This window comes from Bubalus bubalis, chromosome 3 (genome assembly GCF_019923935.1).
Source record: "Bubalus bubalis isolate 160015118507 breed Murrah chromosome 3, NDDB_SH_1, whole genome shotgun sequence".
In the NCBI taxonomy this organism is placed as follows: domain Eukaryota; kingdom Metazoa; phylum Chordata; class Mammalia; order Artiodactyla; family Bovidae; genus Bubalus; species Bubalus bubalis.
In genome coordinates, this window is record NC_059159.1 from 122,052,302 (window position 1) to 122,077,853 (window position 25,552).

Below are 25,552 nucleotides of genomic sequence, written 5' to 3' on the forward strand. Positions count from 1 at the left end.
TTTTTTTCCCTCCAGCTGCCGCCTCATCTCTCTCTTCCCTTCACTAACAGGTTTCTTGAAGTTATTCCTGTCCGATTCACCACTCAGTAGGTCATTCCAGATACTTAAGGGATATACTTGACTCCTTAATTTTCCACATCAAAGAGTTAGAATGTCTGCTCAAAAATATACTTTAAATCTGTCCATCTGTTCCTCTCCCTAATACTGCCTTAATGCAGGCACCCGTCATCTCTTGTCTGGACTTCTGCACCTTCTTCTAAGAAGGGATTTCTTTCTTTCTTATTTTTTTGGGCACAACATATGGCATGTGGGATCTTAGTTCCCAGACCAGGGGTCAAACCCATGCTCCCTGCAGTGAAAGTTAGGAGTCATAACCCCTGGACCACCAGAGAAATCCCTATAAAGGGATTTCTGAGCTTCTCAAAAGCTGGCTGTGATTCTCCCTCTCCCTCTGAGTCCTTCCACATTTACCAGTTCCTCAACTAAGGCCCTCTGTGGTTTGTGGAATGTTGAGACTCCATGTCCTACAACCTGAGTTATGTGGGACACCCCTCCACACTCCCCATCTCCCATAGGTCCAGCCCCTGAGATCAGACCAAAGAGATGACTCATTATCCCCGGGCACCACTCCAGAAATGTTCTGTGCCTGTGGCATCTTAGGGCTGATGCTGGAGGTGGTGCCCTGACTCTGGAGACAGGCTCTCAGAAGGCTAATTAGGCTGGGATAATTGAACGCTGTCTATTGGCAGTCTTTATAATCAGACAGGTTTCCTGCTGGGAGCCAAGCCCTTGGGCTTCCCTGACTATCCCTGGGTGTTTTCCCTACCCTTAAGGAGACAGGAATTGGATTATGTGATTCAGGAGCCCAGGAAGTTCCTTGTTCTTGCCGCCACCGAAATAATGGTGCTGCCCTCTGTGGCTTGGAGAACAGGCCTCAGAGTCCTTATCCTGAGGGCAGAAACAGATGTGTCACTGTTTCTTTACTTCTGGGTTTCTCAGCAGGTACCCTACTGGTGTTTTGGATAGAAAAATTCTTCCTGCACTATCTCTGTCACTGCGGTAATTACTATCCTACATCCTACGTGCGAGATGCTGACCGCCACCCCGGTCAACCCGACAACTGCTCATGCCCCTACATATTTCCAAATGTGCTCTTGGAAGATTCTGCCAAGTATAATCCAACAGGCACCAAATGGACACCTACAAGCAGGGAAGTCCCTGAGATTCCTAAGGTGCTGAAATCGTGAGATTATCTGATGTTTTCCAATCTGTGTTGGCGTAGTCCCCAGGACTACGACCTTCAGCTCTCTGAGTCTGTGACTGATTTAGCTCCCCTGGCACAAGGCTTGGTCCAGAGCAGGTGTGAGTGAACAAAGGACCAGGACCAATGGTGACTGGACGCTCTAGACGGCTCTGTCCACTAGAAATGTAACGTGAGCTGCATATGTAATTTTTGTTGTGGGATTAAGTATGTAAAAATTAATAGGTGAAATTAATTCCAATAACATTTTATTTAACCCAATATATCAAAATGATCATTTCAACATATAAAAAAGATGAAAATTAATCATGAGCTAGTTTCCATTCTTTTGTGTATTAAGTTTTTGACATCTAAATTACTTATATAGAAGCTCTCAACTCAGACTAGCCATAGTTTATGTTATGTGCTCATAGCCATGTGGCTAGTAGCTACCATATGGGACAGTGCTAGGAAAATCTATTCTCCTACTGCGCTCTCAACTATTGCTTAATTTCCCCTGCCTCCAACATTTGTGTGTGTGTGAAATTTTTCAAACACATAGAATTGAAAAAATTGTAAACAGCCATATATATAAAGTCTAGTCTCCACAGTTGTTAACCGTCTGCTAACATTTGCTCGATCCATCTATCCAACCATCTTATTTTTTTTTAATTGCCTACTTTTTTCTTCCATTTTTTGGCCATGGCACATGGCATGCAGGATCTTAGCTCCCTGACTAGGGATTGAACCTGTACTCCCTGCAGTGGAAGCATGGTATCTCAACCACTGGACCACCAGGAAAGTCCCTGTTATTGTTTACTTATTTACTTATTATAGCTATCCTGGGTCTTCATTGCTCTGCACGGGCTTTCTCTAGTTGTGGTGAGTGGGGGCTGCTCTTTGTTGCAGGGTGCAGGCTTCTCGTTTTGATAGCTTTTCTTGTTGCAGAGCACAGGCTCTAGAGCACAGTCTCAGTAGTTCTGGTGCACATGTTTAGTTGCTTTGTGGCATGTTTTTCAAATTTTTAGGGCAAAAGTCCTTGAAAGAGTCTTCCTTTTTTCTCTCTGTCACTCCCTCATGTCCTCCTTTTCCCTTTCTGTGGCTCGTCAGAGGTACAATTTCTATTTCCGAGGGAGGCATCATGCCTTAATGGGCTCCATCTCTCAGTCTAGCACAGTGCTGCCAGGGATTCAATGTAGGCCTTGGGGTTAGGCAGGCCTGGACTTGATTCTGGCTCTGCCATTTCCTAGCTGTGTGACCCAGAGCAAGTGCGTTAATTCTGTAAGCCTGATATGTGACATGGGGATAATGGAATTGTGAGGATTAAGTGAGATAAGTTTAAATGTGTATTAAAATAGTGGGTTGGAGAGGAAAGGGAAAGGAGTTTATTGCTTATAAATGACCCTCTCCTTTGCACTTTCCTGGGGCCTTGAAAACACTCGGGTTCCAGAACTTACCTGGCATCTTGTAATCATTTATATTTCTGTCTCCCATTCAAGGTAACAGGCTCCTAGAGGGCAAGGGCTGTGTCTGTCTTCTCCCTAGCCTCAGCACCAAACACAGGGCCTGGCTACACGAATGTTAATTAAATAAATGAATAGAATTCTAAGTCACAATTACAGTAGTATAATTACAGTATTAGAAGGTATACAGTATATACCTTATATGTGTTGTTGCTTTCTATGGTTTCAGTTACATGTGGTCAAATGAGGTCCAAAACTATTAGATGGAAAATTCCAGAAATAAACAATTCATGTTTTAAATTGAATGCTGCTCTCAGTAAGAGGATAAAATCTTGCCAGGGTCATAAGGCCCTTAGTAGCCATCTAGGTTATTCAGATTGACTGTCTGGGACAGCAGTGCTTATGATCAAGTAACTCTTGCCATTTACTTAATTTGCTTTTTACTTAAGCATTTACTTAATAATGGCTCTGGAGCGCAAAAGTAGTGATGTTGGCAATTCAGATGCACCAAAGAGAGGCCATAAAATGCTTCCTTGAAGTGAAAAGATAAAAGTTATTCTCAGTAAGGAAAGAAAAAAATCGTATGCTGAGGTTGCAGAGATCTACGACACACAGAAGAATCTTCTATCTGTGAAATTGTGAGGAAAGAAACAGAAATCACCTGGAGCAGTCAGGTCAGTGGTAGCCTAACGCCGTATCACAGCGCCTCCATCATTGCCCTCACTTCATCTCACCAAAGGCATTGTGTCATCTCCTGTCATCACAAGAAGACGGGTGAGTGCAGAAGGGTAAGACATATTGTGTGTGTGTGTGTGTGTGTGTGTGTGTGTGTGTGTGTGTGTGAGAGAGAGAGAGAGGAGTACATTCACATAATTTTTTATATTATATTTATACATTTAGTATATATTAGTATATTGTTAGAATCATTCTATTTTATTATTCAGTTCAGTCGCTCAGTCGGGTCCGACTCTTTGTGACCCCATGAATAGCAGCACACCAGGCCTCCCTGTCCATCACCAACTCCTGGAGTTCACTCAGACTCACATCCATCGAGTCAGTGATGCCATCCAGCCATCTCATCCTCTGTCGTCCCCTTCTCCTCCTGCCCCCAATCCCTCCCAGCATCAGAGTCTTTTCCAATGAGTCAACTCTTCGCATGAGGTGGTCAAAGTACTGGAGTTTCAGCTTTAGCATCATTCCTTCCAAAGAAATCCCAGGGCTAATCTCCTTTAGAATGGACTGGTTGGATCTCCTTGCAGTCCAAGGGACTCTCAAGAGTCTTCTCCAACACCACAGTTCAAAAGCGTCAATTCTTTGGTGCTCAGCCTTCTTCACAGTCCAACTCTCACATCCATACATGACCACTGGAAAAACCATAGCCTTGACTAGACGGACCTTTGTTGGCAAAGTAATGTCTCTGCTTTTGAATATGCTATCTAGGTTGGTCATAACTTTTCTTCCAAGGAGTAAGCGTCTTTTAATTTCATGGCTGCAATCACCATCTGCAGTGATTTTGGAGCCCCAAAAAATAAAGTCTGACACTGTTTCCTCATCTATTTCCCATGAAGTGATGGGACCAGATGCCATGATCTTCGTTTTCTGAATCTTGAGCTTTAAGCCAACTTTTTCACTCTCCACTTTCACTTTCACCAAGAGGATTTTTGGTTCCTCTTCACTTTCTGCCGTAAGGGTGGTGTCATCTGCATATCTGAGGTTATTGATATTTCTCCTGGCAATCTTGATTCCAGCTTGTGCTTCTTCCAGCCCAGTGTAATGATAATAATATTTTATTATTAGCTATTGTTAATTCTTACTGTGCCTAATTTATGAATTAAACTTTATCATAGGTACAAATATACAGGAAAAGATATAGTGTACATAGAGTTTAGAACTATCCATGGTTTCAGGCATCTGCTGGAGGAGGGGATTTTAGAACCATATCCTCCTCCTGGATGTGGGGGAAGGAACTCCTGAAAGCCCGGGTCTTATCAGTCAAATCCATTCCACCTGCCTTCAATAAACAAGGTTGTTTTAAGACTGGTAAACAGAAAGTAGCCCAAACAAGATGTTTGCCCAAGTTGTTTTCCAGGAACTTAAAGTCAGCTGTGTCTAGTTCAAGCTGAGCCAGTTAAGACTGGGGTGGACCATTGAGCCTCCAACTGGGTGTCTGCTTGGTAACCTCTTGACACCAGAGGGCCGAAAACTCCACCCTTAGATCATGCTAAGCCTCTCCATTCGTGAATGTTTAGAACCTGTAGCTTAGTTATGCCTGCGAGGAATGATGGTGACCACAGCTTTTCCCAATCACCTTACCCCACACTCCCCACGCTCCCCAAGCCTCAGACCACCCTGTTGCTTTATTCTTTATCCCATAATTATCCCGAACCCCTTGCCTTTGGGAGGCACACCTGAGACTTGTTCTCCGCACTTGGCTGCCTTGTAAATAATCTCTTTGCTGCAAATCTCAGCATTTTCTCATCTCAGCATTTTTGCTGGGCTTCTGAGGTGGCTCTAGTAGTAAAGAGCGTGCCTGCCAATGCCGGAGGCTTAAGAGATGAGGGTTTGATCTCTAGGTTGGAAAAATCTCCTGGAGGAGGGCATGGCAACCCACTCCAGTATTCTGGCCTGGAGAATCCCCATGGACAGAGGAGCCTGGCAGGGCTCCAGTCCATAGGGTTGCAGAGTCGGACTCAACTGAAGCGACTTAGCACACATGTTGGGCAAAACAAACCTGGTTCAGCAATACTATTGTGTATGTTTTTCTAAAGAATAGCAATGTATTCTCTCACAGTTCAAAAGGCTACCAGTTCAAAATTAAAGTGACAGCAGGGCTGAGCTCCCTCTGAAACCTGTAGAGGAGAATCCGTCTTCCCTCTCTGCAGCTTCTGGCGGCTGGTGGGGGACCCCAGCTCACAGTGCAGCACTCCAGTTGCTGCCTCCGTGGTCATAGGGCATAGTTCTCTGTATCTCGGTGTAAGGACACAACTCATATTGGATTAACAGCCCACCCTTCTCCAGGATAATCTAACCTTTGCTGATTATACCTGCCATGAACCATGGAGCCACATGGCTTATGGGATTTTAGTTCCCAGATAGGGGACTGAACCCTGGCCCTTGGCAGTGAGAGCACAATGTCCAAACCACTGGACCACCAGGCAATTCCTGACCCTATTTCCAAATAAGGTTACATTCTGAGGTTCTGGTTCAATGTATCATCCTTGGGGAAGCCAGTTCAAACCATAACACTTGGGGTTGCTTTCTAGTCCTCTGTCAGTTCCCTAAGCCCTGCCCCTAGCTCTTTAAAGTATCTTTTCATGGAAACTTCTTTAATTACCCCCTTTGTATATGCTCTGAAGTCAATCCTTGCTCTGACCCTTATGAGCTGTGTGACCTTGGGCAAGGTAGCTAACCTCTCTGAGCCATGGTCGCTTCACCTCTAAAGTGGAAATAACCGTCATACCCATTCTATGTACTTTTCTGTGTTGCTGAAAGTGCTTGATAAACCAAAAAGGCCCATAGCAATGACTGGGGTCACAATTATCCCTTGTGTGTTGCAAGGTACAGTTGGAAAAGGGCTGTGTCTATACTTCCCTCGTGGTCCAGTGGTTAACACTCTGACCTCACAATGCAAGTGGCCTGCGTTTGATCCCTGGTCAGGAAACTAGATCCCACATGCTGCAACTGAGTTCTCACGCCAAAAGTAAAGATCCCTCCATAACTGGAAAAAAAAAAAAAAAAAAGAGGAGGCAAGTCTTCCCCTGGCCCTGGGTAGCATGGCCTTCATCTTCCTTAGAGTTTCACACCTCTGCTACTTGGCTGTCATTTGTGGGACGGGGTGGTTTCTGCATTATCAGGGAATATCATGGGCTGGTCCTCAGCTTGTTTCTTCATTCAGTATATTGAAAGGGGGAGGAAAAAGGATTTAGATCCTCTCAGGAAAATGGCCTGACCTGAAAGACAAAGCCCTACTTTAAATGTCAGAAATTGCATGTTAACTCCTCTTTGTATACTTTCTGTAATAATTTAAATCTCTCTCCAGATGGATGCCCCCATGAAGTAGGAAGAAGTTCACATGTTTAGAAAGGCAAAATAAAACAGTACATTAATATGTTGCAAAAAATTACCTTTATCAAAAAAAAAATTACCTTTATCACATGTAATAACTAATCCAACAGATCCCAGTGAATATTGATCACGTGACTGGTTTTCCCCGCACTTAGCGTGGACTTCTAACAGGGGGTCGTCCTTGTCAGACACACGTGTGTTGTTCTGGTTACTCAGATTTTCCTTCACAGCCCTCAGGAATACGGTGTCTTTTTTTCTGTCCATTAGTAAGTACTTTTGTTAATTTTATTGCTAGACATTTTTTAATTTTTGTTGCTGATTTATTTATTCTCTGACTTTTTGAATTAGTTATTGCTGTTATATAGGAAAGTCACTGCTTTTTGTATTTTTATTTAAAACTTTTCTTCACTAAACTCTAGTGTTCACACTGTTAGTGTGAATAGTTTTCCAGCATATTCTTTTAAATTTTCTACAGTTTATTTTATGCTCTTATTTAACTATACTAAGCTAAGTAAAAGTGGTAATAGGTAGCATACTTGCTTGTTCCTGATTTTAATGGGAATGCTTGTGTTTATTTACCATTAATCATGATATTGGCTTTTGGTCTGAGATATTTTTCTTTTTAATCATGTTAAGAAAGTATCCTATTTTTTTGTTCATTTGCAAAATTTATCAGGAATGCTTAGTGAACTTTATCAAATGTGTTTTTGTTATCTGTTGAGATGATTATATGGTTTTACTTTTTTCTTCTCTTTATTTAAGTAATTACAATAGATTTCTAAAATTATCGAACCACCTGACTTTCCTGGAACAAACTTTACTTGTTTATGGAATATTAGTCTCTCAATATTCTGCTAGGCATATAAATATGTTATTTATTTTTTAGGATTTTGAGGTTTGTTTGCAGTATTTTTGTACTGTGGTTGTGAGGGTGTCTCAGGGTTATGCTAGTTATATAAAGCAAATTATATACATTAAAAATTTTTTTAAGATTTCTTTCTTTCTCTAATCTTTGACACAGTTTAAACAGTTCCTGCTGTTTCTAGAATTATTCCCTTAATTCTTTTTTTATTATTTTTAAAATTGTGTTTGTTTATTTAAGGCTGTGCTGGGTAGTCACTGCTACACGCTGACTTTCTCTAGTTGCAGCGAGTGGGGCTGCTCTCTAGTTGAGGCGCGTGGGTGACTCATGACAGAGGTTTCTGTTGTTCAGAGCACAGGTTTTAGGTGCAGATCTTCAGTAGTTGCGGCATGTGGGCTCAGTAGTTGTGGTCCACGGGTTTAGTTGCTTCATGGCATGTAGGATCTTTCTGGGGCTGAACCCGTGTCCCCCGCATTGGCAGGTGGATTCCCAACCACTGGACCACCAGGGAAGTTTCTCCTTATTCTTTTTTAAAGTAGACTTTATTTTTTAGAGCAGCTTATATTCACAGCAAAATTGAATGGAAGGTAGAGAGAGTTTCCATATACTTCCTGCCCCCCACACAGATAGACTTCCCCACTATTAACATCTCTGTTCGTTACAACTGATGCACCGACACGGAGAGCCCCCGAGTCCCTAGTTAACTTCAGGGTTCACTGTCGCTGCCGTACATTCTAACGTTTACCAATGTATGATGACGTAGATCCACATTGTGATCACCTACAGAATAGTTTCTTTGACCTAAAAATCCTTTATGTTCTACTTACTCATCCTTTCCTCCTCACTCCCTCCTGGCAACCACTGATTCTTTGTCTCCATAGTTATGCCTTTTCCAGAATGTTATATAGTTGGAATCACATAGTATGTAGCTTTTTCAGATTGTCTTCTTTCACTTAGTAATACATATTTAAGATTCCTCCGTGTCTATTCATGACTTGACAGCTCATTTTTCCTAGTGCTGAATAGTGTTCCATTGTTTGGATATACTTAGCTTTTCAATCCATTCACCTACGGAAGGGTTTCTTGGTTGCTTTCAAGTTTTGGAAGTTATGAATAAAGCTGCTACAAACATCCATGTATAGGTGTTTGTGTGGACATACGTTTTACCTTTGGATAAATACCAAGGAGTGTGATTACTGGATCAGCTGATAGAGTGTGTTTAGTTTTGTAAGAAACTGCTAAACTGTTTCCATAGTGGTCTACCGTTTTGCTTTGTTGTATATTTTTTTCACATACACTTCTACTATTCAAATTTCACCTGGATATACCTTGCTGGTTTGGCTTGGCCTGGCCTCTTCAAATAGTTTGCCTAGTACTCAGGGCAACTTCTGATCAAAAGACAATGCTTCAGATAGGAAATTTTCTTTATTTCTTTAACAGTTGTTTCTCCACAGGCTCTGTTCTCTACGTCTGGAATGTCTGTTATACAAGAATGCAGTTGACCCTTAGACAACATGTATTTGAACTGCATGAATCCATTACACGTGTTTTTGTTTTTGTTTTCCCAGTACTAAATACTACAGTACTGCACAATCCATGGTTGGTTGACTCCCAGATAGAGAACCCCAGATATGGAGGGCCACCTACAAAGTTGATTTTCAACTGCCTGGGGGTTGGTGTCCCCCGACTGTTGTTTAAGGGCCAGCTGTGTTTCATTTCCTAGGCATTTCTTTCTTTCTTTAGTCTTTTTCAGAGTTATAGGGAAGGTTCTCAAAGCAGTCTTTATTGATTTGGTTTTTAATTTGAAAGTAAGAGTTTGCATATTTTTCCAAACTTGTATATGAATTGACTTTTTGAATATTATTTAGAACATAAATTTGGAAATTTTACTAAGTCTCTGTTTTCAAGATTTTAGCAACTCTTGTAATAAGGATACAATACCTTATATCTTTTTTTCAGGTGTCTAGTAATTTTTCTTTATTTGTTCACTTTACAGAGGGACCTACCTAGATCTATGTTTGGGATTGGAATTTGAAGTGGTTCTATAAAAGACTATGCAGATTATTTTCAAGCATATTGGTTCCAGGCCCACTTTTTAATGGTTTAGCTTTCTAGGTGGGGGCACCCAGTTGGCCATGATTAATGCATGGGAGGGCTCTTGAGAGAAGTTTGCTGCTGTGCTGGGCAACTTTGCTTTCAGGATTTATGAAGGCAGCTCAAGGTTAGCTGGAGGAGTGTCCATTTTCTCTAAGTGAGCATACAGGTTAGGAATCTTCTGACCAGTGTGTCTGCTTTTATGTGCAAACCAAATGTGGGGCTAAGTCTTGGCCAACTGATTTGCAAGCAGACACTTGTGCAGTTCCCAGCATCACCAAAATTACTTCCTGCCTGTGCCAACCTCACCCTAATGCATAGCCCTGGCGTCTATCATGGGGCTTAGAGTGGCTCTGCTGGGGCAGCGCCCCCGTCGGGCTTCCCAGGGATGCCCTTCCACAGTCAATACATCCATTGATCTGCTTCCATCTGCACTGTGTATTGCAGAGATTCCTTACACGTTCTTGACCAGAATTTGGAACAGAGAAGAGTTAAGTGGATGGTTTCAAATTATGACCTATAAGCAAAGATCAGGGAACTATCGCTTCTGACAAGTCTGAATACAAAACTGGCTTATTTACAGTGTCACCACTAGGTGGTGCCACCAATTGGTGAAAACAATGGTTACTGTTGTGGGCCAACCAAAATCCACTTGCAGCTGGTACCCGCACAAGTTTGTGAGCTTTTAGGGAGCTTGTGTGTACTTGTGCGTAAGTGTGTGTACACATAGTTCTTGGTGCATGAATTTGCTTCAGTGCAATGTTGGTTTACAAGTGTTCACATGCATGCAAGTATATGCAGAGATTAGGGTTAGGGTGCACCTTCATATCATATCAAAAAGCTAATGATATGAACTCCAAAAGGCTGCCCCATCAGCCATATGTATTGTCTGGAACTCTGGTCCCTCAGCTTGAAAGGCTGCTAGTGGAGTGTGCAGAAGCCCCAACCTTAAGGGAGAAATACAGTGACAACGCCACAGGAAAGTTTTTTCGGGGCAGGGAACCCACAGTCACATATCCTCTAAGGTCATCTGTCCTGCAACCCCTCCAAGAAAGTCTCAGTCACTTGTAATATACTGGAGGACCATGGTCTCAATATCTCCCTGAGTACCCAAAGCTTCAAATCAAATGCCCACATTAAGACTGCATCTTCTGTCCAGATAGGGAGTGACTCTGCACTTGAGAAAATAAATGTGGGGGTGGGGGTGGGGAAGGCCCCAAATCCCTTCCCCACTAGAGTCATCCGTATCAGCACATCCTTTCCCTGTTATCACTATGGGTAGTCCCCAGCTGATCTCAGACTGTCACTCAGGAGACTGGCTCTCACTCCAGGAATCTTGCTGCTTTGATTACATGCTGTACAGAATAGCCCATGAGGCTGGGAAACTTAGACAAGCCTCTTCCCTTCTCTGGCATCAATTTCTCTAGCTCTCAGTGAGGGCTGAAGCTGCATGATTCCAAGGGGCCCTTTGGGCTGATGGGAGTTCTGCCAGTTGCAGGGCCTTGCCCTCCTCCCATGGCTGGTATGCAGTGGGAGTCTCCTTGGAGAAGCTCCCAAGTAGAAGAAAGTTCTGCTTGCCTTCCTCCTCCTCCTTCCAGCAGACTTCCCTCCTTAACAGGCCCCCAGGGGAGGCAGTTGGCCTCCCAGGCCTCCAGAAGCTGCAGGAGGGAGTGCTCACTTGATCATCATTAAAAGTTCAAGTGGCTTCCTCCCTCCACCCTGCACCCCATGGGGTGCATTAAACCCCAGGACTCATTAAACCCTCTGCCCCCAGAGCCCAATTTGGTTGAAGGGAATGTTTGATCTTTTCATCCAGAGGAGGTCTGAACTAAGGGTTTGGGGCCTCCCTGAGACAGCTCATTTCAGATCCAGGTCAGAGAGGGAGGGTCCCCAGAGGTCACCTCTTGCCCTGGCACTTTTCCAGAGGAGGAAACAGGCTGCAGGGAAGGGGTGTGTCCAAGGTCACACAGGAGGCTTGCTGCTGGAAGCATTCCTCTGGGTGGCAGAGAGTTGAGCGGGGGCGGGGTGGGGGCTCTCTGTGAAGTGTCCCCGGGGAACTCATGGTCTCAAGATCAAGGTGCAGAGCTGTGGCTTTGGGAGAGACCCTGAAGCATGTGAGGAAGGCCTGTTAAGAACAGCCTGACAAGCCCACAGTGGGAGGGGCTGCCTGGAAAGATAGCGAGCAACTGTCCCTGGCCCCCTGGCCATGTGGTGGGTTGGATAAGTGCTTATCTAGATGAACAGAGGGTTCTGGACTGGATGGGCTGAGGGATCTGCAACTGTTCAGGTCCTGCCTGCTCTGTGAATTCTCCCCCAGGCAGGAATGGTGTGTCTTGACTGTTGAGTGGGGAGGCTCGGATGGAGTGGAGAGCCTGCTGTGTATGGGCAGTTGAGCCTGTTGACTGGGACCCAGGAGGCTGACCCTGGGGCCTGACCTCAGCGGCCACCTTCCTGCCTCCTGCAGCCCTACACTGACACCCGGCTAGTACTGAGGATGCAAAGACAGCTGTTCAGCTTTCCTGCCTGCTGGGCTGGCCTGAGCTTCTGAAGTGTGAGACAACTGCAGGACAGAACGTGACTCAGTCCCCACGGCCTCTGTGGGCTGCAGGACAGGGAGCCGCAGTCTCTCAGATGACGCTCGGTCCCCCCAAGTCAGCTGGTCCAAACTCCACGGCCTTAATATCAGTGGCTTCCCTGGTGGCTCGGGTGGTAAAGAATCTGCCTGTAATGCAGGAGACCCAGGTTTGATCCCTGGGTTGGGAAGATCCCCTGGAGAAGGGAATGGCAACCCACTCCAGGATTCTTGCCTGGAAGATTCCATGAACAGAGGAGACTGGAGGGCTACAGTCCGTGGGGTCGCAGCGTCCGATACGACTGAGTGACTTTCACTCACTGACTCAATATCAGTGGCAAACGTGTGTCAAGACCTGGTTTAAGTGCCTTATAAACACTAATTCCTTAAATCCTTAGACAACCCTACTAGGAAATATACTCTAATGAGCCCTTTTACACATGAGGAAACTGAGGCAGAGGGTATAGGAAACTTGTGCACAATCACAGGGCTGGCGAGTCATGTGGTTCTAGAACCCATGATCTTAGCTGCTGTGCGGTACTGTCTCTAAGAGAGCAGGGCCCTGAGGCCCAGGGAGGGGACCGGGCTGGCCCAGTCACTTGGCTAGGTGGCAGGGATGCGGGCCCAGACTCTTATCTCTAGCCTCTGGGCTCTCCCCCCGCCCCGAGTCCCCTCCTTCCAGCTCCTCTCTCCCCACCTAGCCTCACTTGGGCCTCCCCGGAGTTAACAGTCGCTGGGCCTCCCCTCAGCTGGCAGCTCCAACCCAAAGAGGCTGCACCCACATTCCCTGGCTGCTCTCCAACCCACAGGAGCTGAGAAAACAAAGTCCAGTGACTGCGAGGGCCGAGCAGAGGCTGCTGAAGGGGAGGAAGCAGCGAGAAGCCACCAAGCGGAGGCCACTGTCAGCTCCCAGATGCTGGACCTCCTGGAGAGCACGACCCTCGTGGGCTTGATCATAGGCACTGCGGTGGCCTTTCTACTGCTGTTGCTGCTGCTGGCCGCCTGCTTGTACTCCAGACAGGAGGAGCCTGACATGGAAAGGAACCGCCCCACCGCAAGGAGAAACAGAATCAGGTGGGCCCAGCCTTGGATCTCCTCAGGCCGGGGCCACCTGGGACACTTGCACCATTTCCATCATGCTGGCCATGTGTCTCACATGCCCCACGCGAACCTCCACCACCACCAACACCTCGCCCACCACCATGCCCACCATCATGCCGCCCACCACGCCGCTCGTGCCCACCGAGGCCGCCATTGATGCCCGTGCAGGGCAGCCACTGCCTTCCCTGCCATCACCAGACGAGTGGACCTGCTGATACTCCCATGCAGAAGGGCACCTCCCTGCAGTGAACACTGGGTCCTGCTTGGGCTTCATCTACCTACTATGCCCAGTGTGCCATGGAGGAGAACTGAGGAGCACCAGGGCTGGCCCTGCACACACAGGAGGGTGACAGGGCTGAGCACAGCGGGTGCTGGTGGTCCTTTGGGGGAAGACACCACCCTGTGACCTTAACTCCCAAAGGGCACCAGAATGGACAGCCAGTCCGGTCGGTGCGGGTGTGCTGGTGTGTGCGGATGTGCAGGTGTACCCTGCTCTCTCTCAATGACCAGGCCTCTGGCTGGCAAGGTAGCTGGGAGGGGCCCTGGCAATGCCCCTTTGTTTGAAGGAGGTCGTGAGGCTGCACAGTCAAGTCAGTGGTGCCTTAATCCAAGAAAATAAAAACCATTAAGAAGCTTTGTGAAGAGGCTCTTGATTGTAACTCAAGTGGGAGGGAGGGAATGGCCAGGACTATTTCTGCCTTTCCCCGGAGCTTCCTCTCTGACGGGAAGTGAATGTCTGAGTGGGCCCTGCCGTGGGGGAGACTGGACGGCTGTGCTGAGCTCCGTGGACAGTAGGTGAGAAGGCCTGGGGCCTGAGCTCTGATGGTGGGGCATGGTTAGGGTTTGCAGGCAGCCCTGCACAGACAGGGCTCTCTGTGTACCGGTGGGGCTCAGAGAGAAGGAGCGAGGCCGTCCAGGCTCGCCCCCAGGGCTCTTTCCGGTCCACCTCTAGGGCAGACTATGCTCTGGGCCTGAAGAAGCCCCCTGCGTGGCTGTGCTGAATGAATGTTTCTTTGGTAAACTGGTCAGGGTTTCTGATCCAGATGTTGCATCTCAGCCAGACTGACGCCACCGATGCATGTGTGTGTGTGTGTGTGTGTGTGTGTGTGTGTGTGTGTGTGGCTGGCTGGAGTCTGTGTGTATGGCTGTGAGGTTAGGAGGGACGATGTGGTGCTGGGCGGCCCTGGGAGAGGGCTTGCCTCCTCAGAGTCTCAGTTTCCCCTTCCCTAAGATGAGATAGGTGACAGACACTTCTTACCAAAGCCTGTTCCCAGCTACCCCAGAGCAGCTGATGGGATTCTGCAGCCAGGACTGAAATCTAGTTCTGAGGCCTTCAGTGAGGAAGGAAGTCCTGTGAACTGGGGTGGGGAGTGTGGGGGAGAGGCTTGAGGGCCAGGCGAGGTGGTGGGGAGGGGCCGGAGAACAGGCCATAAAGTCAGGGGCCTGGTGACTGACTCATTGGAACAGAATGTCCTGTTTCTTTTCTATTTCCCGGTGGATTCTCTATGAGGCCTGGGGTGGGAGGTAGGGAGAGGGAGGCAAATTCACTGATAGCAGGGCCAGATTTCAGGCTTGGGAAAGAGGATCCAGGGTCTATAGCACTCTTTGAATCTGCCTCCCCTCCCTTACCCCTACAGTTGCCCTTAGTTCATCCCTGATCTGGATTTCTGCCACAACCCCTCCAAGTCTGCGCGCCTCCAGCCCTGCCACTTTGCGAAGCCTCTGCACACTGCAGCCTCCTCATTGCCCTTGGGACCAAGTCTCTGCCTCTTGGCTGGCCACCCAAGGCCCCCGTTCTGATTCCTGCCTACTCCTGTTCCTTTTGTCCTGTCCACGCTGCTCCAGTCCTCAGGCTCAGAAAACACCTTGCACATTCCCCTCTCTGTGTCTTTGCCCAAGAAGAATTCGTCATTCACTCCTGTGGGTTTCTAATTTATTATTATTGTTGTTGTTGTTGTCATTTCTGCTGGTGCACTCAAATCTCTTTCCCTAGAGATTCAAAGGCCCCTGTCCTCCTAGATTAGAGAGCTCTTGAGGGCCACCCCCCATGCCCAAGTGTGGAACCAGCCCACATGACAGATGCTCGAGAAAGGTTTCCAGAGCTTCATGCTCTCTGGAAAAGTAAATGTACTTGGAATCATCACTGCCCAAAGCTTAGGGCTTGAGGGCTTCCAAGTATAGTAGTGGGGCATTGCAGGGATTAGTCCTTTAAGCTTCTAGGGCCTTGCTGAGAGAGCTCCTGCCTTAGTACTCCATCTGCTCAGTGTTGGGGTGTGTGGAGGTCAATAGCCTGCTGGCCTGGACCTCCCTCATCCCTCTGCAGAGCCCGATGTGAGCCTTGGATGGCCTGCCTTTCCTATATGTGGCCTCGAGCATCCTCTGGGAGAACCAGGATGCTTGCCATCACCTTCCGCTTCTTAATGTAAATGGAATCTATGAAGGACTTCTCTGGTGGTTCAGAGGTTAAAACTCCGTGCTTCCACTGCAGAGGTGCTGGTTCGACCCCTAATGGGTAACTAATATCCCACATGCCATGTGATAAGGCCAATATCACATATATATATATATATGTAATATGAATATATATTTATATGTGTGTGTGTGCATGTATATGTACATGGAATATGGAATGTATGGGCCACAGTCTTTTCTCTGATCAGTTGACAGTGATGGATGCTGGGAGGACAGATGTATGTTTAAGTGGTAGACATCTTTCAGAGCCCCGTTGTGTCTGGGGCTCATGGATAGGGGCTGTCTGTCATAAGATTACAAAATCCACAAGAAAAGAAAATATCTGGAGAAACCCTTAGGACAAGAAGTCCCCCTGGTGCCCTCCACCTCCCCAAATGACTGACATTGATAATTCAATCTGAAACCATAGGCCCCACAGAGTGGTTCATCATATTTCCTGACCCCTGCTTCTGGTCACTCCAGTTAATACAAGTAATTTAAGATGTCCAGCTTCCTGTTGCAGCCCCAGCTGGCTCTGGGCTCCTCCTCTGTGTGGGTTGTCCAGTTATCTTAGAAAGGGGAAGAGAGAGAATTTGGCAGAGTATCGTTTACTCCAGTCACTCTCCCATTCTGTGCATAAGCAGTTTCCTAACACCAGTACCAAAGAAAGTTCACTGGGCCTTGAAGAAATTGAAAAGGATCCAGGCTCTGTGGCCCTGGGCTAGCCCTTGGCCCTCTCTGGGTCTTCACACTCTGATCAGTAAATCTATAGAAGGAGACAATTGCCCTGTGGAGTGGTGGTACCTGGAGAGAGCTCTGAACTAGGAGAAAAGGGAGGGAAGCCCCTCCTTGGCTATTTGGTGCTCTAGTTATCACTGCTAATAGCAATAGGCCATGGGCTATGACTATCCCTAAAATGGGGAAAATGCTACTTCACAGTGTTGCTGGAACCATTATATGAGATAGTGCCTGGCTGTGTCTGATACCTGGAATTATTGTCTGTTATGACACCGTTTCTCAGGGTTTGGATGAAGTATGGTTAATAATTCAGCCTCCTTTCTGGAAGTGGTGGTGGTCTCAGGAGGTGCTGGCTGTGGAAAGGCTGAGATCAAGTGAGGATGGGAGACAGAGTGGCCCGGATCTGGCTCACCTCTGCTCCCCTGACCCAGTGAAGCAGAGATGCTGGCAGGGGGCAGGGCTGGAGTGACATGGGTGTACATGCGGGGTGGGGTGAGTGCAGTGACCAAGGGGGCCGGCAGCTGTGCAGGTCCTGGGCCCTCACTCACAATTGGAGGAAGGAATTCAGGAAGTGCTCACAGCTGCTCAGACATCTCAGAGCTTCGTCCCAGGCAGCACCAAGGCTGAGGCACCCAGGGATGAGCGTTCCATGGCCTGGGCCCTGGGGTAGCCATCAGGTCAGGAGACCCCGGCACTGCATACAGCCACAGCTGCCCCTCTGGAAGCCCGGGGTAAGTTTTCACAGCACCCGAGCGTGAGCAGCAGGCACGAGCAGGCAGCAAGTTGGGGGGGCGGGGGGGCGGGGCTGGAGCAGAGGATGGGACTAAGGAGCCCACAGGAGTTACTGAAGGGCTCAGGTATCCCACCCGGAGAGTGACCTGCCCCATCTAAACAGCACTCTTCCAGTATGTGCAGAAAAGGAGGCCAATGAGAAGGGCGCTCGTGGTGACCCTGTGTCTGATTCAGAGCTGACATTGCCTCCTCCCCTCCTTCGGGGGAGAGGTTCGAGAGTCAGCAGTGGGGCTGATTCAAGGACTGATCTAAGGTTCCTCCAAGGGAGGAGCCTGGGCTCCTCCCGGATCCACAGGAGGAGGAGTGTTTTGTCTTTTGTCCGAGTGTACAAACACTCCTGAAATCCGTAGGCGTCACCAGAGGGCTGAGCGGGACTCCCTCTGAACAAAGATTTCTGCGCTTTCCTTCCAGCTTCTGCATCCAAGAAGTCTTGAGCTTACGTCTTTCAGGACAGCGCTTCTTCCAGAGCTGCCAGTGGGGTTGCCCACGGCTCTTGGAAGCCTGGCCCAAGGCTGAGAAAACAGTGACAGAGACCCAGTAAGGTCGGAATAGAGCCATGTGGGGTGCCCAACGGCCCAGAGTGGGTACCAGCCAGGGCCTCAGACCAGTATCTCCTTAGAAGACCACAGGGAGAGCAGCCGGAGGAGCAAGGGTACCTGCCATCACCAGCAGCTCCCCGCTTCAGATGGGGAGCGAGTGAGGTCCAAAACACAGCCTGGGTTGCTCAGGGGGTTAGTGGCCATACGGGGCCATGGAAACAGCAGTGATCGGAGTGGCGGCTGTGCTATTCGTGGTCACCGTGGCCATCACCTGTGTCCTCTGCTGCTTCAGCTGTGACTCAAGAAGCCAGGATCCTCAGGGCACCCCAAGCCCCAGCTTCACAGTAGCCACATTTCGCCAGGAGCCTTCTCTCTTCACTGGGCCAGATCACCATGCTCAGCCAGTGGCAGGTGCCTGGGACTTCTGGACCTTCATGTGAAATCTACCAGCCCCCCAGGATTTGCTCTTGTTGTTTAGTCGCTCAGTCGTGTCCAACTCTTTGTGACCCCATGGATCGTAGCCTGCCAGGTTCCGCTGTCCGTGGAATTCTCCAGGCAAGAATACTGGAATGGGTAGCCATTCTCTTCTCCAGGGGATCTTCTTGACCCAGGGACTGAACCCAAGTCTCCTGTATTAGCAGGCGGATTCTTTACCATGAAGCCACCAGGAAAGCCCAAGATTTCCTCTGCTGCTGGTCAGATTCCTCTTCCCCCAGCAAGCCTTCTCTGGTGATCCACTCATCCAGCCTGGCATTTCTGTCCCATCCAGCCTGTATCCAGCAGACTCCTGGCCCATCCTATCCTGGTTTGCCATGCCCTCCAGCCTGGGAGATCTATGGTGATGGGACCAGGTAGGAGTCAGCTCTGACCCTTGAGAGTTCAGCTGGACCCTACCCACAGGGTGGGGCTTACGAGAGGTCGAGAGTGAGTGACCAGGCAATATTGGATGGCATGGTGGGTCAGCTCTTCTGATCTACAAGGTGCAGTGAAATATCACTGGACTTTATTGTGAAGAGAGTGTTGATTATCTCAAGTTGTTCCTGTGAAACTGGTTCTATTGCCACCAGAGGAAGCAGCGCCCTCAAGTGGACAGTTTTAGAAACCACTTTTTATCTCTCAAGTTCATTTTGCTACTTGCCTGCGCACATACTGCAGAGCCCACTTCTGAGACCTGCCTCCTACCTGTTACCTGAAATCTGCCCTGAAATTCTGAAACCAAAGGGCTGCTTCCTGGGAACTGGCGATTCATTTTATAATTGAAATGCATATCCTTTTATGGGTCTCCCAAGAATCAGGGCTGGGAAACCACAAAAGGAAACAGAAAGAAAAAATGTCACAGAAAGTACCAGATGTTTTATTAATAGGAAAGCCAGAAAGAAGACTTTGAAACATATTTGCATGAGACTTTGTTTCTATGTTCTTATGGGTCACTTCTATTCTTAGAGACTGTGACTTGCATCACTCAAGAATGATGGAAAAATCACCAACTGAAAGGTAATTTCAAATAAGTTAAAATGTTATATTATATTGACAGTATGTAACAAAGCTCTTGTTTGCATCACAAATAAAGAGATGTTCTGCTTTTATTTATGGAAGAGCCGTTTTCTCTGTACCCATGAAATGCATGCCAGACCATATTTAGCAAATTGTTTGAAGGATGCAGAATTGAGTCTCCTGACTCATGTCTCCATCCAGCACTGAAGGAATGACTCTCCCAGGACCTGCCGTTGAAGGGAGCAGGACTGACCTAGAGAGGAGGTCTGGTCCCTGAGGGTGCCTGGATGGGCCACCCTGGCCATGTGGCTGCCATAGAAGGACTCGCAGAGAGAGATGCTTGGGGCTGTGAACGTGCAGAGGTGTAAGGATCCAGGGAGAGAGTCAGGCTGGTGGAGAGGGGTGAGTATGGCAAGGGGAGAGGCACAGCACAGGGAGGGCCCGGAGCGCCTAAGGACCCTGTATCGGTCTCTCTGGACCCTAGATCCCGCAAGCAGAGCCTTCACAGATGCATGTGGAGCGCTACAGGGAGGACCCGGAGGGCCTCAGCAGAGTGGAATGAACTGTTCAGTTCACGTTCTCTGAAAGCGAAGCCCAGACAGAGTTTGGGGTGTGAGATGTTTATAGGGATCACAGCTGTGAGGGGAAGGAGGGGGAAGCAGGATTAGATAGAGGAAGGAGTCAAAGATGATGCAGGCCCTTAATATCCCCCCATCTTTGCTCTTCTCTGGGTGCCCCCACCCCCTGAGGTTTGACCTCAGGCAAAGTGGCTCTGGAGCAGAGGCTGGCCCTGAAGTCCTTCCTTGGAGGTGTCCTGTGTGGCACGTCTCCACAGGAGCTCAGCAGTGGCCTGTTCTCAGAGTTGGGTGAGCATGTCCAGGCAGAGAGAAACACCGGGCGCAGGAGCTCCAGGTGGGCAGAGCTGGTGGTACAAGGCCTGGGAGGAGACAAGAGTGGGCCTCAGCCTCTCTCTGTCCTCAAGCAGAGTTAGCTCTGCTACAGGTCCAGCACCTTCAGCTGGACCCAAGTGTCAGGACCCTGGGTCCAGGGCTTTGCCTCTGTGTGGTGTGGTCACATTCTTCCCTGAGTCCATGGAGGAAGGGTCTATAGGCTGGACTCAGCTCTGAGAACAAGCAATGGTGAGGGGACAGCCTCGCTCTGTGGGCGGGCAGTCTGTCAAGCCCCAAGTTCTCATGTGCTCACTCACTCATCCACCCACCTACCCACGCATCTGTCCATCTGTCCATTTACTCCACCTACTTGCTGAGCCTTACTTCCTTACCTACTCATGCATTCATTCATTCATTCCATCACTCATTCACCCCTCCATTCAATAAACACTGGCTGAGCACCGACTGTGCACCAGGCCCCACCCAGGGAATGTGAAAGTCACCAAGACCCAGTCTCAGCAGTCGATGAACACCCAGTTTAGTCATCTGGACAAGGGTGCTCAGGGGAGAGAGAGCTGGGAGTCCCCGGGGAACCCAGGAGGAGGTGATCTTTGAGTTGGACTTGAAGAAAAGTAGGCACTTCAACAAGAAGAGTTTGGAGGAGGGCCCCCCAGAGGGACTGGCAGGATTGGAGATTCAGAGAATGTGTGCGGCAGGGCCTAGGGGGTCAGACTGAGTGGGGGCCAGGAGACGAAACACAGCCAGCTCCTGTGGGAACCCCTTATTACCACACTTGTCCAGTATGTTTCTGGGCAAGCGAAGGCAACAAAGAGGCAGCCTGGCTTGTCAGTCTGGGCAGGAGAAGTCTTCCCCAGCACACACGATGGGCACTGCAACCTGCCGTTGCTACAGGGGAGTGGTGGCTTCTGCAGTAAGAGCTGGAGGAAAGGTCCTGGGAGACTCAGAGGGTGGCCAGCACTGCATGGAGGTGGAGCTGAGGGCTAGGGAGAGGATGTCCCAGGAAAGCAGGGCATTTGAGAAAGGCAGGCAGTCAGGCCAGCACCCTGGAGCAGGCTGACAAGAGGGAGAGGGGACCAGGAGGAGAAGCTAGAGAAGGGGGCAGGAAGTTTGGGAGTAGGGTTCCAGATGTAGCAAATAAAAATATAGGGCATCTGGATAATTTTAATTTCAGGTAGACAACAAATAATTTTTAGTATACACACGTCCCAGGCAGTACTGGGGATATACTTACACTAACCAGTCCATTCTGAGGGAGATCAGCCCTGGGATTGCTTTGGAAGGAATGATGCTAAAGCTGAAACTCCAGTACTTTGGCCACCTCATGCAAAGAGTTGACTCATTGGAAAAGACTCTGATGCTGGGAGGGATTGGGGGCAGGAGGAGAAGGGGACGACAGAGGATGAGATGGCTGGATGGCATCACTGACTCGATGGACGTGAGTCTCAGTGAACTCCAAGAGTTGGTGATGGACAGGGAGGCCTGGCGTGCTGCAATTCATGGGGTCACAAAGAGTCGGACACGACTGAGCGACTGATCTGATCTGATCTGATCTGAGGCTCAAATTGAACTGGGGTGTCCATATTTTATCTGACAATCCTACGAAGGAGGGAGTGGTTCTCAGAGAGGGGGGTTAACTGGTTGAAGCATCAGGGAGGTGAAGGTGAGCATCCGGAAGAGGCCTCCGATTTTGCAATGGACTGTTGACAATGACCTTGGTGAGAACAGCTTGAGTGGAGTGAAGGGAGCAGCCCTATGGGCAGTGTGCATGTGTACACATGTCTGCAGTGTGTGTGTGTGTTCAGGTGTGTGTGTGTTCACGTGTGTGTGTGCTCAGGGGCAGTGGAGTCAGTGGGAGCTGAGTCAGCAGAGGATAAGGACTGAAGATAATCTGAAGGGAAGAAGGGCGATGTATTGTGGCCTGAGGGGCATGGCCTTGAAGGAGAGTTTATTATTGGTGTTTTTAAGCAGGGGAGGGAGGTTGAGCATGCGGAAGACCTGAAGGAGAAGGATTGCAGAGGGAGACAGTGACAATTGTCAGCAAGGAGGAGCCCCACGGAAGGGGTGGGGTGGGAGTCAAGGAGTCAGGCAAGTAGGGGCAAGGGAATGCTGCTGGAAAAGATGCTCAAGAGTACGGGTAAACGCTCATGTTGTGTGTGTGGTGGGGGAGGAGGGAGATGAGGGCATCATGCCAGACGGTTTGTTACTCAGTGAAGCAGGAGCATCTGCTCAGAGATGGGTTTGGGGACCTGAGGTCAAGGAGAGCCTGGACTGATGACCCACAGCAGAGAGGAGCAGCCGTCCTGCTGTTCTCATGTGTGGAGTATGTGTGTGGCATCTCTGTGTGTATGTTGTATGGTGTGAGTGTACATGTTGTGTGGTATGTATGTTGTGCATGTGTGCGTGTTGTGTGGTGTGTATTTATGTTGTGGTGTGTGTTGGCCTGAAGTGCTCTGCCCTTTCACCCAGGGCAGCCCATCATGTAAGAAGGGGGTGGGGAACTCTGTAACAGGCCAGCATGAAGCACCTCTGGAGACAGAGGAGACGGCAGTGTAAGGACAGAAGCTAAAGCTGGTACCAAGAGGCTGGCAAGGCTGGGAGTGTTTACCTGTGGCAGCAAGGGAAGGGGCTGCTCAAGGTCACCTGGAAACCTGGGCAGAGCTGCATTTGAACCCCCGTCTCTTAGTCTCCAAATGCAGCATTCTCTCTGTTCATTCAGTTACTTGTTGTTGTTCAGTCACTCAGTCGTGTCTGACATTTTGCAACCTCATGCACTGCAGCACGCCAGGCTTCCCTGTCCTTCACTATCTCCTGGCATTTGATCAAACTCACATTCATTGAGTCGATGATGTCATCCAACCATCTCATCCTCTGTTGCTCCCTTCTCTTTTTGCCTTCAATCTTTCCCTGCATCAGGGTCTTTTCCAATGAGTTGTCTCTTTGCATCAGGTGCGCTTCAGCATCAGTCCGTCCAGTGAACATTCAGGGTTGATTTCCTTTAGGATTGACTGGTTTGATCTCCCTGAAGTCCAAGGGACTCTCAAGAGTCTTCTCCAACACCACAATTCAAAAGCATCAGTTCTTCAGTGCTCAGCCTTCTTTATGGCCCAACTCTCACATCCATACATGATTAATGGAAAAACCATAGCTTTGACTCTATGGACTTTTGTCGGCAAAGTGATGTCTCTACTTTTTTAATATGGTGTCTGGGTTTGTCATAGCTTTCCTTCCAAGGAGCAAGTGTCTTTTAATTTCATGGCTGCAGTCACTGTCTGCAGTGATTTTTTCCTATTTATTGGACTCTTACTGGGTACCAGGTGTTATGCTTTTTATCCAACCTCTCTTCGATGCTCACTGTGATCATAGTAAACGCTGTGATGAGCATCTTTTCCAGCAGCAGATCAGATCAGATCAGATCAGTCGCTCAGTCGTGTCCGACTCTTTGTGACCCCATGAATCGCAGCACGCCAGGCCTCCCTGTCCATCACCAACTCCCGGAGTTCACTGAGACTCACGTCCATCGAGTCAGTGATGCCATCCAGCCATCTCATCCTCTGTCGTCCCCTTCTCCTCTTGCCCCCAATCCCTCCCAGCATCAGAATCTTTTCCAATGAGTCAACTCTTCGCATGAGGTGGCCAAAATACTGGAGTTTCAGCTTTAGCATCATTCCTTCCAAAGAAATCCCAGGGCTGATCCCAACATTTCCATTTTATAGTTGAGAGACCTGAGTCCCCACTGTGGGGTGCTCTTGAACAGTGCCTCCCAGTGCTGCTGGAACCTGCAGGCACAAAGCTAACCTGCCCTCTCTGTAAACGGGGCTGGAACTCTCCCCCGATCCATTTCATATCTTTAGGATGAAGGGAAGGCAGGAACACCAGGGATTGGATTTACCCTGGGTTTTCCTGGACAAAAGCCTTGCACGCACATGCCCCACCTGGATCTGTCTTTGAAGAGGATGCAGTCTTTGCCATATACACTTTAAAGGGGCAGCCCACAAAACCTCACCCCAGATAACTCTGCTGAAGGTTGGACTTCCAGGTTAACCGACCTGAGCCCCGGGCTGCCCCGCCATGGCCTCCCTGCCGTATGGACTGTGTCTCTCCGTGCCCAGGTCTGCCCCAGGACAAAGAGCCAGAGAACCCTGCTCTGCTCCACCCAACTCTGTCTCCTCTCTGCCCCCACCACTCGCTAGCTGGGCTCCAGCCAGGTGTAGAGGAGGTGAGAGTCTTATCCCCTTGTCTAGAGGTTGTACCAGAGAGGGAAGAGCCTGGAAACCCAGCTGTCAGGAGCCCCTGCTCCCACCCCCCGACCCGACCCCCCGCCCTTCCTCCACAATCCTGGCCCGCCACCAGCCTGGTGTTTCTCTCTGGAACACACTGGATTCTGGAATCAGGAGTCCCTGAAATAACATGTTTTCCGGAAAAGTACCTTCCTTAAAGGAAACCACTTGTTCCAAGGAATTGAAAAGGGTCATTGTGCGCTGCCAATTCCTGCTCCCCTCAGGACATGACACTTGAAAAGACAGACACGGCTACACACACACACACACACACACTCTCAGATGCATTCATCCAGTGCATTTGTAAGAGTGAAAGTTAGGAGTGGGCTCAAATACCAATCAGAGGAGGCTGGTGGGACAAATCCTAGCAGAGACACATCAGACACTAGGCAGGTATAAAAACAATGAGGTAAATTTAAACCCATTACCATGAAAGGGCATCAGTAAGTAAAAAGTGGAGGGGATTAAAGAACTATAAATGTGCCCTGTGGTAAAATTCAATTCCTGTTAAAATACACTTGGATGCAAAGAAGAATGCGTGGATAGTGACATGCCCAGGTGCTAACTAGTGATTGTCTCCGGTTGGTGGGGCTGCTTATGTGTTTCAGGTTTTTCCTTTTTGTCTATCTGTATTTCCTGTGATCAGTGGTTTGCTTTTGAATAAGAAAAAGCAAGAAACCAACAAAGGAAAAGAACAAAATTAATTTTTCTAAGTTAAAAAGTGAACCAACTTCAATCTGAGAAGGAGATATAAAAACCCAATCAAACACAGACATATAATGGTGACAAATTCTCAGGACAGACAGACACACAGACACATTCTGCCTAATTCACATGGTTGAGGTAGACAAGGCAGAGGAGTAGGGGGATGGTTGTTAAGTTTCTAGAAAACTCTGGGATCTGGATGTGAGGGTGACTGCAGGAACTTCAGGGACTGAGAGGGGCATTTAGGT

General features: G+C 48.5%; 2 protein-coding genes across 6 annotated transcripts in view; both read left to right on the forward strand.

The window, feature by feature from the left end:
- Positions 1-3,344: 3,344 nt before the first annotated feature.
- On the forward strand, positions 3,345-14,031 carry HRCT1 (histidine rich carboxyl terminus 1). 3 transcript variants are annotated; one of them, XM_044940038.2, is made up of 3 exons: positions 3,347-3,477; positions 6,743-6,787; positions 13,106-14,031. In XM_044940038.2, the coding sequence occupies exon 3, from the start codon at positions 13,210-13,212 to the stop codon at positions 13,552-13,554; it is 345 nt and encodes a 114-aa protein (XP_044795973.1). In that variant the 5' UTR covers positions 3,347-3,477; positions 6,743-6,787; positions 13,106-13,209; the 3' UTR covers positions 13,555-14,031. The 3 variants fall into 3 exon arrangements, with proteins under 3 accessions (XP_006073653.1, XP_044795973.1, XP_044795974.1); XM_006073591.4 differs by lacking the exon at positions 6,743-6,787 and having other exon boundaries at positions 3,345-3,477; XM_044940039.2 differs by lacking the exons at positions 3,347-3,477; positions 6,743-6,787 and adding an exon at positions 7,012-7,034.
- The window catches only part of SPAAR (small regulatory polypeptide of amino acid response), a 48,013-nt gene continuing 25,825 nt past the window's right edge, over positions 3,365-25,552 (forward strand). Inside the window, exons 1-2 of one of the 3 annotated variants that reach the window (XM_044940041.2) lie at positions 3,365-3,477; positions 17,790-19,503. In XM_044940041.2, coding sequence (XP_044795976.1) covers positions 18,130-18,357 — 228 coding nt within the window. In that variant the 5' untranslated portion in view covers positions 3,365-3,477; positions 17,790-18,129 and the 3' untranslated portion in view covers positions 18,358-19,503. Of the gene's footprint in view, positions 3,478-17,114; positions 17,318-17,789; positions 19,504-25,552 lie in introns of those variants that run through there. The other 2 variants (XM_025281711.3, XR_006549990.2) reach the window with 2 other exon arrangements.